This window comes from Astatotilapia calliptera, chromosome 16 (assembly GCF_900246225.1).
Source record: "Astatotilapia calliptera chromosome 16, fAstCal1.2, whole genome shotgun sequence".
Taxonomy (NCBI): Eukaryota; Metazoa; Chordata; class Actinopteri; order Cichliformes; family Cichlidae; genus Astatotilapia; species Astatotilapia calliptera.
Window position 1 is genome coordinate 33,156,756 of NC_039317.1, and position 13,231 is coordinate 33,169,986.

General features: G+C 43.1%; 1 protein-coding gene across 3 annotated transcripts in view; it reads right to left on the bottom strand.

Moving 5' to 3' along the window:
• LOC113008322 (neuropilin-2-like) overlaps window positions 1-13,231 on the bottom strand; it is a 92,937-nt gene that overhangs the window by 28,341 nt on the left and 51,365 nt on the right. For all 3 annotated transcript variants that reach the window (XM_026145670.1, XM_026145668.1, XM_026145669.1), the window contains exons 9-11: window positions 11,954-12,129; window positions 11,048-11,215; window positions 9,864-10,008 (exon numbers count right to left, since the gene is read on the bottom strand). In XM_026145670.1, the coding sequence (XP_026001455.1) occupies window positions 9,864-10,008; window positions 11,048-11,215; window positions 11,954-12,129 (489 nt within the window). The remainder of the gene's footprint in view (window positions 1-9,863; window positions 10,009-11,047; window positions 11,216-11,953; window positions 12,130-13,231) is intronic.

Here is a 13,231-nt window from a genome sequence, read left to right on the forward strand (position 1 = left end):
GTGTGTGTCTAAGAGACAGAGAAAGCTGTTGCTACTCAATTATTGGTGACATGGTGCACGTGTGTAAGTATGGAGGGGATTTCCTCCACTTAATGACTGAAAGACTGAAAGGCATGCCTTCCTTACAGACGGAACTTGCTAACCTGTGTGTGTGTGTGTTTGTGTGTGTGTGTGTGTGCATGTTTGTGAGGACAGAAAATTGGCGTGCTACTATACTTGTGGGGCCCATCAGCCACTTATGAGTATGGTGATCGCTTTGGGGAAGAAGCTGTGTGGAGAGCAATGGCGTCTTCGATGGATCTGTTAATAATAATAATAATAATGGATTGCATTTATATAGTGCTTTTCGGGGCCCTCAAAGCACTTTACAATACCACTATTCATTCACTCTCACATTCATACACTGGTGGAGGCAGCTACAGTTGTAGCCACAGCTGCCCTGGGGCCGACTGACAGAAGTAGGTGGCAAGTGAAGTGTCTTGCAACGACCGAGACTGTCCGAGCCGGGGCTCGAACCGGCAACCTTCCGGTTACACGACAAACTGCCAACTCTTTGAGCCACGACCGCCCTATGCTGTTAGTCCGATATGCAAATTGGTGTGGGTCCAGAGCCGGGGGGAAACAGGTTCTGATTAGAGATGGCACGATACCACTTTTTTATGTCCGATACCGATACCGATATCATGAATTTGGATAGCTGCTGATACCGATATGAATCCGATATAGTGTGTTTTTTAATCAATAAAACGTTTTTTTAATATCTTGCTGCATTTTGTATAAGTTTATACTCAAGTTTAAATAAATAACAACACTAAAGCTATTCTGTTATACCTGTATGTAAAAAATACACTGCGCCCAAAATATTTCATAGTTCAGCAACACTGGTCAATCTAATAAACTTAAACCTGCACCATCCTCCCTATTCTGGTATTTTAAAGAGTAGTTAGCAGAAATATTAAGCAACCTAACTAATAGGGTTGCAAACTCCCAGCAAAAGAAAATAAGGAACCACCCCCCACCTCATGATGCTTAATCGATGTAATCAAATTTAATTTGATGCAGGGGGGAAAATGCACAGAAATAAACTATTTTTCAAGAATAATTAAATAGATTCAACATCTTTCTTCAACAGAACTGCAGAATTCACAGATGGTACCTTCCCAAAGGAAAAAGTACTATAGCTTAGTAGGGTATATTAGACTTAACAGTTATATATACAGTAATGGCCTTCTATATATTTTACATCAGATTAAAACTTTGGGTGTAAGAGTCAGATAATTATTTATTAAAAGCTCGACATTTTAAATGAGAATAAGAAAGAAAAGTATGTCTTTGTGCCCCCTTTTCCCTGTTCATGCCCTATCGGCCCCCCTGGCTAAACTTTGCTAGATCCGCCCCTGCACAGTTACAGCCGTCAGCTGCGTAGAAAAAGATCCTCGAGTAGAAAGTAATATTAAATAAATTCTAACAACAGCTGATCAAGCTTAAACGTGCTGCTGTTGTTCAGCCGCTGGTTTCCTCTTTCTGGTGCAAAGTGGGCCAAAAACAAAGAAGAGAGCCGATCAGCTGATCATTGATCAGTTTCATGATTGAAGTAGCAGCAGGAGGGAGAGAGAGAGGCAGTCGCTCCATATATCTGTTGTTAAGCTTAATGTGGGAATGCTTTACAAACATTCAGAGATGAACTTACACACTTGCTTTACTTCTCTCTGGGATAACTTCCTCGGAGATGAAATGCTGGGAGGCTACAAATACACACAGCCGCTCTATCACGTGATGCATACTGCTGCGACGTGCTACGGTTATGAGCCGAGTTACGCCGTGTAGCAAGTTTTGTGAGGTGCTTTATTGATATTTAATGGATCGGATTACATTTTTTATTTCTCACCGATATCCGATCCAGTAATTTGGGTCAGTATCGGACCGATACCCATACGTAATATCGGATCGGTCCATCTCTAGTTCTGATGCGCTCCAGAACCAGTTTCTCAAAGCACTTGGTGATGACAGCATTATACTTGGAAGCAGATAAAAGTAGAAAATCTGATCCTAGTGCTGTGCAATGAGTCTAAAGCAGGGGGCTGTTAAATGCTAAAATATGACATCACATCTCAGGTGATGTTGGAAAACATCTGAAGGCCAAATCAGACAACTGTTCTTAAACCCAGAGCTGTGGCTTGTTTGTACTGTATGTGACTTAAGCTCATTATGACTCCATCTGTAAATGAGTGGTTTGGAAAATGAGGTCTTTACAGCAGCGTATGATTTCCAGATTAAATTGTACAGAAAGCTACCAATTATATAATATTTTTAAATTATTTTTTAATGATAAGTGCTACAGTGGACCACAAGGTTTCACATTAGTAGACAGGGAAGGGGAGTTTCTGCAAAAACTGAGCACATGACTGTGGTTAAAGAGCTGCCAACAATCAAACTTCTGGTTAAAAGGCAGAGCCATGAGCTGTGCAGCTGAGAAGCAAAAGCACTCTTCATGTCAGGAAACTACAGACAGTAAATTGCTCATTAGCCCATTGTGCAACAAAGCACCACAAGGTATACGACTGTAATTGTTGCCTTAAGTGTCAAGACAAGTACGACAACAACTGAGATGATAAAAAGAAGCTGCTGGCAGTGAATGTGTAACTACATCAGTGAAACATGGTGAGCTACAGAGAAAATGAATTTAAGTGTGGAAAGAAACATTAAGCTAAGTAGGCCATTAGGATCTATGGAGAAGAGAAGGACAGCTTTCTCGCTCACCAAGCACTAATAAGCTGTTGTCTCCTTCCAAGACTCAGGCGTGGTCGGATTAAGCCTCAGGTGAGGCACATGATAGGCTGGACGTACGGTTTGGGACAAGGGCAACATGTTGTCTTACGTGAGCACAGAGGTTTATGGCTAAAAAGAAATGAAATCATTTTTAAACATAGCGATTGAGAGCGAGGGCAGTATTCGTGTAGCCCTCCAGTTGGGCTTTTGCATAGTTTGATGGATGGAAGGATGAGGAAACAGAGGGGAAAAAGAGAAAGGCATATTTGAGGAACACTGAAAGGCATGCTGAGCCAAACTTAAATATTTATATTGGAAAAAGACGAGCTTTCATTGCACACTGAGCCCTACCTGCATATACACACAGGCATCCGCAACCAACCTGGACCGCATCCTAAGTGTTTCCATGTGTGATATCTCAGAGAGAAGGGAAGGAACAGATAAACTGAGCTGTCCTGAAGTAAACAAATCCCTGTTGTGTGGTTAAAATAGTTTAGATTGCTCAACACTTAACAGTAGAACATCACTGTGAGCTGCAAACTTGGCCTTTTGTCTCTGCTAAAGCATAACCCCGAACCGAGAGCACAGCTGCAGGGCATTCGGCTTCTCCGCCGTGGTGGACAATTGATTTTTTGTCGCTCAGCCTGGTGCATTGTGTTATCAGACACTCTGGAACATGGTGTGGTGCAAACATTTAGAACAGCTATCCCTGCAGGATCTTAAAACTGATTGCTGTTTATTTTTACATCCCGGTTCTTCTGTAGACGTTGTGCACTACCTGAGTCTGTTGTGCACTGATTAGATGGACACAAGTTTGAGTTTTTAAAGATGAGAGAGGAAGAAATCACAAGTATAAAAACAGAAAAGAGAAGGTGGGGACTCTGGAGAGATGGAGTGTGTCTGTGTCTTGTTGCAGGAGCCTTGGCAGGACACAGTGAAACCTGCAGAAGCCACAAACATGAACAAAACCTCTCGCAAACCTTTTTCCCATTTCTGCTTTTCCATAAAAAAAAAAAAGACTTTGGACAACCCGGTTAGAAAAACAAAAATCACAGTGACGTGTGCAGCTCTTTCCCAGTATCTGAATACTATTAAAACATAAAATTACCCAATCTGCATACTAGTTATTGTTACTGGAAGCGGCATTGCATTCATAACCACTTTCATTTCTTCAGTGAAATGAGAAAAGGCAAGAGGAGCAGGGAGAGAGAACAGTGGGTGTAACTGAGGACACATCCTGCAGATCACATGAAAGTGTCTGGACTCAGGCCATGGCCCACATGTGAATGCAATCAGCAAAGCTGGACCTAGCACACACACACACACACACACACACACACACACACACACACACACACACACACACACACACACACACACACACACACACACACACAGACTTGGCTAAATCTGAATGACTTGCTGGAAAACACCTCCAGAATGTCTTTAACAAGGACGATCAGCAGCGTTCCCCTCCAGGGTGCCACTGTAACGACTGACGTGTGTTTTCCTGGTCCAACTTCTCCGCGTGTCAGTGACTGACAAAGGAAAAGTTCTTGGCCATTAGTCGCCTGTGCATATTGCAACACTCGTCATAAAGTCACAGCCACAGTTAAAGCTTCCTACATGGAAATTTAATGCTGTACGCTTTGCCAACATTCAATCCACATTTGCACCGGGATTTCTCACTCAGGACGACGTGCTCTGTTCTTTGGACAGTCCGTCAAACCCTCCCTGCTCGACGTACTTCCCCACATCCTGCAGAATTTCACACAGCACTCTTTTAGAGTCCATATTTTTAATAAAAAGACATAAACCGTACATAAAAGATACATGAGGCCAATGTAACATTATTCTGTGAAGCCGCGAGCAGAGCCATTTATGCCGTCGTCGTCTTGGTGACATGATAGGCAGGCGGTGGCGATCAGGCCAAGAAACTGCAGGAGAAGTTCACGGTCACAGCAAATCAGCCACACGCTGCTCTTTCCTCCTTTTTTAATCGAATGGGGATCATAATTTGCAAAATGAACACTGTGCAGACACTCATCGAGATCTGAGCCCATTGACTTCTGATGAGTCGCCCCCTGCTGACCATGAGAAAGAGTGCATGTTTGTGGCTCTTCTTGCAGAGCTGCAAGCCATGCTTATCCTTCATTTACAGTCTGCGGTGAAAAGCAGCATTCATCAGCCACGAGTGAGGCTCCTATCGTGCTAATCATTGCCGTTTTGTTGGAACATAATAATAAGGAAGCATAATTTGTGTCGCAATCTGGTTGGCGGTATTTTAAGACTTCCGTGATCCCGAGAGCAGCAGCAGCAGCTGAATAAAAATAACGCTGTTATTAAGCACTCGGAGGCTCCGGACAAAGGCCGCTTTCACTCTGTGTCTGTGTTTGTCATTGTCTCCATTATTTTCCTCAAGCACCCCGCCCATAACAATGTAGTTATCAAATGTGATGAGAAACTAAGCATGTATTTACACAACTAAAACCAAACTCACATCTTTGTGCCAAACAGGTGGTGTGTGTGTGTGTGTGTGTGTGTGTGTGTGTGTGTGTGTGTGTGTGTGTGTGTGTGTGTGTGTGTGTGTACATACGTGCCTGCCAACAGCTAGGTGTGGAGTGAAAGAGATGAGAGTGTAGCAGATGTTCTGATAGCTCACTCATTTAAAACATGAACAAAACTGGCAGCGTGCGAGCTCAGAGTTCAGATCCAACAGTCGGGGTTACGAGACCTAAATTACACGTTGCCTCCGTAGCTAGCGTGAATGATTAGAACGAGTCCCGCAATAATATTCTGGCTTTTGTTTCCGTTTTTGCACCGAAAGTTTGGCACAATAATGAGATGGTAAACGACATGATTGCGTTCCCCCTAAGAGCCTCGGATGTGTAATTTTGGATTTCTTCATTGCAATTGTGCGCTGAGATTGTCTCTCTCATGTGAGGAAATTGTTTTACAGCCCTGTGGCCAGGTCAGCGTGCTTCACTGTAAAAGGAAAACAACGCAGGGGCAGTAATGGAAAAGCAGTTTCCTTTTAAATTCGTTAAAGCTGCTGCTATGACTGACAGTGTGTTACACTGTCTTTGTCTTATAGTAATTGTGAGTACACTGTATGCACTGTTGTGAAGCATCTCAGTGAGGACGAAGGCTGAAAAGTTTCTATTTATATCAAAAACTACCAGGAAGCAAACTCGATTCACTCAATAAAAAACTGTGAGCTGAGCTTGAACAGGCTCAGTATAGACGAAGTTCAGTCCCCAGAAAAAGAGAACAGTGTTAGCTGCATGTTAAACTGGCTGCTTGGATCGATGCGTTCCCGGGAATAAGTGTAAATGTTTGCGACTGTGTTGGAGAGCGTATGACGGCGATACGCTGCTTATTTATTAATGAATTCATTAATGCAAGCCCACTATTTCCTGAGCGGCGAGACAGGCGGGATGCGATTCGACTATTTGTGCTAAAGTGTGAAGAAAAAAGGGGGAATCCTAATTATAGGTGCAGCTGTCTCTGTTTATATTTGCTGAATCTAGAGTTTTGCTGATGTGGAAATGTTCCTGAAAAGGTCACAACAATGCAAAGCTTTGGAGTGTGAGGATGTCAGTGTGCATCTCTGTGTTTCGCTAAACAAAAGAAGATTAAGGATCCTTTTTTAAAACGTGTAACTGTGTGCACGTCAGCTCGGTGAGAAGGACGAACGTGAATGTCTGCGACTCTCTGACTTAGGTGTAAACAGCTGTGTTCACTGGACTGAAACTGATGCACCGTTGAATATTTAATATTTAATCTTCTTTTACAACAACCGGTAGAACAAAAACACACAGGAGCAAGGAGGAAACAGGTCGGAATGACTGGATCGTTTTTGGATCGTTATCCTCACATCAGTTAGGATGGAGGCCGTTTAAGACGCGCACAAAGTGAAATTTAATAATGCTCACTTTCTCTAAGCCACTAAAGACGTACAATTATCTTAGTGTGTGGTTGTGTGTTGTAGTTTGGATGGTTACTGTGCTGCACACGTGAAGTGGAAGTGAACTGTTATCGTGTGTAATGCACGGATTACAACCAGAAGGCAAACATCTGGCGCGCACACATCGAAAGCCAGACCAGCAGACAACCAGGGCAAGCACAACCGCAGTGATGTGCATCTGCACTACAGTCATGGAGATGGTGGTGCAGATATGGAGTGCACGATTATCACACACGTAGTTTATGAACAGCATAACCAGTGCGCTCGTGTCAGACGTTACTTCTGTTTATGCATATTTTACTTTTTCTTATGGCCAGAAAAAGCAGCTCTCCCCGGGTCCTCCCCGGGTCCTCGTTGTTAGGTTTGTGTTACGCTTGAACCAAAAGGTTTAACTGGAAAAACTGTTAAATATAAGCAGATGGAGTTTAATGGCTTTGACTGCATATTTAATGTAGTATAGGTGAGTCAAACATAAGGCCCGGGAGCCAAAATCGGCCCACCAAGGCCATAAATTTTAGACTTTTAATTGTATTGTCACAGCTTTCCCTGCTGATAAAGAGTCAGTAAAGTCCCCCATGGCCTTTCATACTACACAAAGGTAATTAACTAACAGATAACCAATAAACGCCAGAAAAAATCCTAGTTTTCACCATCTACTATAGAAATGCACTTGTTTTGTTGTTTTTTACACAGAGAAAAAACATTTTCTGTGCATTTAAAAAACTTTGTGCTTTATAATCACAGGACTGTCTGGGTAACGAGCTCCCAGAACTTTTTCTGTAGTTTCACACTTCAGCTGAAACAGTCGTGCTGACTGGTTTCTTTCATTTCCTACAGCAGCGTTTCTTTATCATGTAGAATAACTGAGACTGTTGAACTTGCACTTTGTTGTATTATGTCAGAGATTAACTGTGTCGTTAAACTTTTTACACTTATGTGGCCCACGATGTCCAGTGACATCTCTGTTCTTGTTTCATTGAAGGAGAGACTAAAAGTTTAAAGAGGCTTCATGAAGAGTTTGAAAATATCGAGTGCAAAGACGTAAATCACCACATGCTACAGCACATCGATGGTGTCATGTCAGGACTCAACACCTCCTGAAACGCCGTGATTTTCCTGTATAATCTGCATTATTCTCCGTCCACGGTCACTTGTTAGAAGCTGTATTAAGAACAGAAGAGGCTGCCCTTCTGTCCCCATCATCACCGGCCTCCTGGTTAGGCCTGACACATCTGGGATATAACGTTCCCCTCGGGTTCCCCCCTCTCTCTCTGTTGGAAACCCAAATGGACACACACGTGCTCAGAGACACAGAGTTGGAGCCATCGGTCGCAGCAACAACCCCCTTCGTGTCCACTGGGAACAGGTACGTGTCATTTCCTGTTCTCGTCTTCACCTGTCACAACCTGACTGAAGCAGTAAAATCTGAAAACGCTGGAAGCAGAGAGCACGGGGAAGGAGAGGACTGGTCGTAACAGCAGCAGGTATAGAGGTCTGGTTATGAAAACACAACTCAACTGCTGTTACTGTGTATTACTGTGTAATAACTGGCTATCTAAAGGACACGATCATATTATCATGCATTCAAACATCCCAGCTTTAATAACATTGGATCCATTGTCTCTGCTTCATCTAGTGGAAATTTAAACAGCTCATTATTACTGCTCAAGTTAAGCAGAAGAAAAAAAGTGTCAGGTTTGTACAATGGATTGCTTTAATGCTTAAATTATTGTCGAGCTGAAAAAAAAATGCTTGCCACAGCTAACAAGGTCCATGCAACGCTAGCATATTATAATAAATTGTAGTTACACAGCTCAGTAAAGTGGCACACAGAGTAATGGTCCACATTCATCACTTTACACACACTGCACACTAAGAAGCACTCCTGATAAACAACGGCTTCCGCTAAAATATTAAAAAACACAACAGGAAAAGGAAAACACCAAAGTTCACCTAATCCTTCACGACACACTAGCAACATGCTGCTAACATAATGGGCTGGGAACACAATATAGTCCACAGCTGGCCACTATTAGTAAAAGTCCCATGACCTAGACATGTTAATCCCTGTCCAGACATGTGGAAAACCCTCCCGCAGAGCAAGATGATTAACTTTAACCGATATGTTGGAGAATCCATGACAGAAGCACAAATACTACAGTTATTCATATATATGTACGTTTGTTTGGACACACACACAGGTTTGTTATCTTAGTTGCTCTGAAAATCACAGAGCTCTTCACAAGCAAACAGAGGGAAGAACCAAAGATCACAGTGCAGCTATTATTAAGTTTAAGAGTTTCAGAGCCTAAGAGCTGCTTTGGGAAACATAAAGGGTTCAATAGTCATTTCAGCTACATGTAAAGCTCAGCAAATGATCTCAGGATAGATAAAGAAACACTGCCGGGTAAAGAGTACTCTCCTGGAGGTCAGCGTGTTATTATCCAAGTGCATCATGCAGAGAGGACTTGAAGAGGGAAATGCAGAAGGTTCAGCACAAGGTGCAAACCAGTGTTCAGTATCAAAAGCAAGACAAACCCCATCTGGAAGCACCCTTCATAATGATGGGCCACCAGTCTTTACTGATGATGCATAAGAAGAAAGAACCACTGGGATGAATTCTCAAGTGTAGGGACAAACTTCCTGCTCATATTCCACCAAATACAGCAAAGTTGCCTGGACAGGCAGTACAGATGGATGATAACCCACAAATACAGTGAAAGCAACTGACACATTTTTGCAGGTCCACAGGTTCTGGACAAAGAATGTGCCATCAAGTATTTAAAATGTAACATCTGGTTTCATATGACACGCTTGAATCCTTGAATTAAAGCTGAGATTCTGGCATTGTAGTGAAAAAATCCAAGTCCAGCACCAGGAAAACTGTGTCGCTGTAGCGTGCGTACATATCAGAGCACAAAGCCACACACAGGGCAGATAAAAAGACGACGAGGACAAAGACAAAAATCTCTGATTTAAAGAGCACGTGTTTGGTTTTGAAATATGATCGTTTAATTTATCGTATATGTGCAGATGTATTCCACTTTCATTCCTGCATTATCCACGCATGCAACTTTATTTCATCTGTGTGTAGTTTGTCCTATCATCCACGTGTGTGCGCTCCTACCGGGCAGGTCACAGCCGAGAACCTCCATCCTCATGCCGATCCCAGCGGGCGACCATCTCTCTGGAAAGACTCGGATGTGCTGAGTCACTATCTCGTCAAACCTCCGCACCTCGGGAGTATCGTAGTGGCCGTTGCCCTCAAAGATCTGAGGAAGAATGTGAAAGGTGAGCACGAAACAGTTTCACTGCATTTGATGCTAAATTCTTTGACATCGTTTCAAAGGCAGTCAGCAATACATTTTTGCCTGGTGCCCAAATCTGTTTGACCATTTTAAAAAATTCCTAAAACAACAGAAAATCCAGTGGAGGCAGTCAAGTGTTGGTATTTCACTATCCCGCCTGATGAGAAACCAATAAAAAAATGGAAGTCTTGATAAATAAGACACTAACTAGCATTGTTTCCCCGCCCAGAGCGACATGTGTCAAAAAAACAACAGACAGAAGATGTTTCCTTTGATTTCCAAATCGTCTTTGAGGCAGAAGAAGCCTCTGGCAAAAGCACAAGATTTATTACAAGCTTCATACAGACAAGACTACAGCGATCCTTTCAAAAAACGTGGGCCGTGAAAGTTGTACTATTGGTTTCATTAATTGAACTGTATCCTCTGTGTTCCCCATTTCTGAAATTTTAAAAACCGTAAGATGAATTTCCCAGGACGCTCATTTAAAAAGACAGGCAGATGAGAGAAAACAGGATTTTAGCATCAGGAGAAAATCCAGGCACTCAGTAGTACTATTAAAGCGTTTTAAGACATAGACTCAGAAAGCAGAACAAAGTTTAAAGTGCCCGTCTCGCAGTGCGTTAGACGCCAGCAGTGCTGAGTGGTGATGCAGGAAAGACATTTTTAATTAACACCCATGAGAGACAAATAGAGGATGAGAGACGAAGAGAGGGAGAGCGCAGGACTCGGGGAGAGGAAGACACAGAAGCACGAAGAATGACGAGCGAGGTGATTAAATTGAATTATTATCGGAGCCGAGGCTGTAATAAAGCGGCGTTTTCGCGAAAAATGACAAGAATGAAAAAGACAAAGACGAGGAGAAAGAGAGGGAGACGGGGGGAAAGGCTCGGCTGAGAGACGGCTATAAATAACTGCAAATGAGTGAGAAGTGACGGCGGACCAGAGGACAGAGGGGGCCCCCGTTTGTGTCAAAAACAAGGAGAGAGTGTGTGTTCTCCTCTACCTTAGCAAACCCAGTCTTGCTGTCAGTGATGTAGGTCCAGTCTTTGCCATTCGAGCTGTGAGCCAGTTTGTACTTCCTGACAAATGCTCTGTTCTCCGCACTGCCCTCCAGGCCTCGTGCACCTTGGGTAATAATGCCACGCACCATCTTGGGCACACCGAGGTCCACCTGCAGCACACAAAACAAAGTTAAACAAAGTTATTATTGCTCGCTCGCCCTCTGCGCCATGGAACCGATCAATTTCCAGATCCCCTGCCCATTGTGGCAACTGTGACTTTCCCGAGCATATAATCAATCAAACGTTGGTTTTCCATTGGGGAACTTTTAATAAGATTCAGCCTTTGGAAATGGGTTCTTCTTTCTATTCAATAGCAGTTCATGACCAAGGTCAGTTCACAAATGCAATCTAAACGATGGCTGAAAACTCCATCAGTGTTTAGAGACCCTGCTGTTGTCACGTGTGTCATTTTACAGTAATTTTGTGGGTTCGGTGGATGTTGTGATCGCCAGTGCAGGTGTGGAAAAAGCCCGGCCTGCAGTATTTGATTGACCAAACCGTAGATTACATTATAAAAGACAGATGTGGATGCTTTTTTATGGCTCCTTTAGTTGCAAAAACAAGTCTCTGGGAAACTGACCCCACCCCCGCTTGATTTATCACTTCAGACGACCTTTTCTGATGTTCTGACGTTTATGGTCTCAGTGTCTGGTTTCAAGTGTTCTCCGTTATAAACTGAAGTGCGTTCCTATACTGTGCTGCCATTAAGAGTAAAATTTATGACAAAGCAGGTTTTGGTCAACGTCGTGGCTTCCTTGTGATTGACAGCTCACCCCTCGCCGCTCACACACAGTTTAAAAAAATCAAAAGACAGAGCAGATGAATGATGCTAGGCTATAGCGACATACCTGCAGCCACTCTTCTCCAACTATGGGTTGCGTTGGGTTGGGAAACCAGCCTGATCGACTGGCCACCAGCCTGGCGGCCCCCATGGAGCCGTGGATGTCCCTCATGGAGGACGCAGTGATTTGCGAGTCAGGAAGCAACCCAGACAACATGCCCTGCAGCTCTGAGCAGGGGGCATCTGATAGATCAGAACACAGAGAGGAAGGAGTGCTTAATGCTACCGCTGAGGATTTTTTATCAAGTTTAAGGCAGGAAAGATGATTTCTATTTATTCTGCCAGCTTATTACAATCAGTGCACAAAACAAACATTGATACCCCTCATTTCTTTTCGTTTTGTTAATAAAAGAAAAGCAGTTTGGGAACGTTTTGGAAAACATTCCCGTCCTCTGACTCAGTGCCTCAAACATCAGTCAGCAGCTAAAACCATTAAAGCAGCAACAACACTGGTGCTAAATGGTTGATTTTATGAATTTAAAGTTTGATGCAGTGATGTGCTCTCCTGTCCTCTGCTGTTACAGCTCACTGTATGTTTACCGCTGGGAATTTCATGCTGCATATGAAACTAGTTATGTAATATTAGAGGCTGCCCGGAAGCTAAAAATCTGAAATCCTCTGGAGTAATATACAGCAATCGGTTCTTTATATGTCGCTCGTAAGAAACAACTGCAGCAACTTATTGAACGATATGCAAACATACATGGAAATAGAGTCTATAGGGCAACAACGGAGTTTGCACAACGCTTGAAAATCAATATTTGGTATGTCGCAAAATCGATCAATGCAGAGCAGTGTCACAAACCACGGAGGCCCCAGAAAAGTGCAATCAAACGTTGAGTTTATTAACAGCCCGGAGAAAACATCAACATATGTCTTCTGACCAAAATACATGTTGTGGACACTTATAAAGCAGTGGGGTACACGCCCCCCCCCCCCCCCCCCCCATGGCGTCAATGACAGATTAAAATAGGTTCCTGACATTAGTCACAGTTAATCGTACATCTTGTACATCTTTAATAGCTATAAACAGACATAGAACTTCTCATTTTGATAACACCTTCCATACAAGGTGAAAATCTTAAGCCCTCAGGGTCTCTGAGGCTAATTCTTGACTCTGCTCATCTGTTACCAAGTAGAATAAAATGCAACAGGTTTGCAACAAGAAGCTGGAAACATTTGGGCCTCTGCTCAGGCCTATTCCTAGATTATATGTATTATATGTACTGTAAGCATGCAGTTATCCTTCTATGTTCTAGTTTCCCTCAGCATGGATCACCTGGAC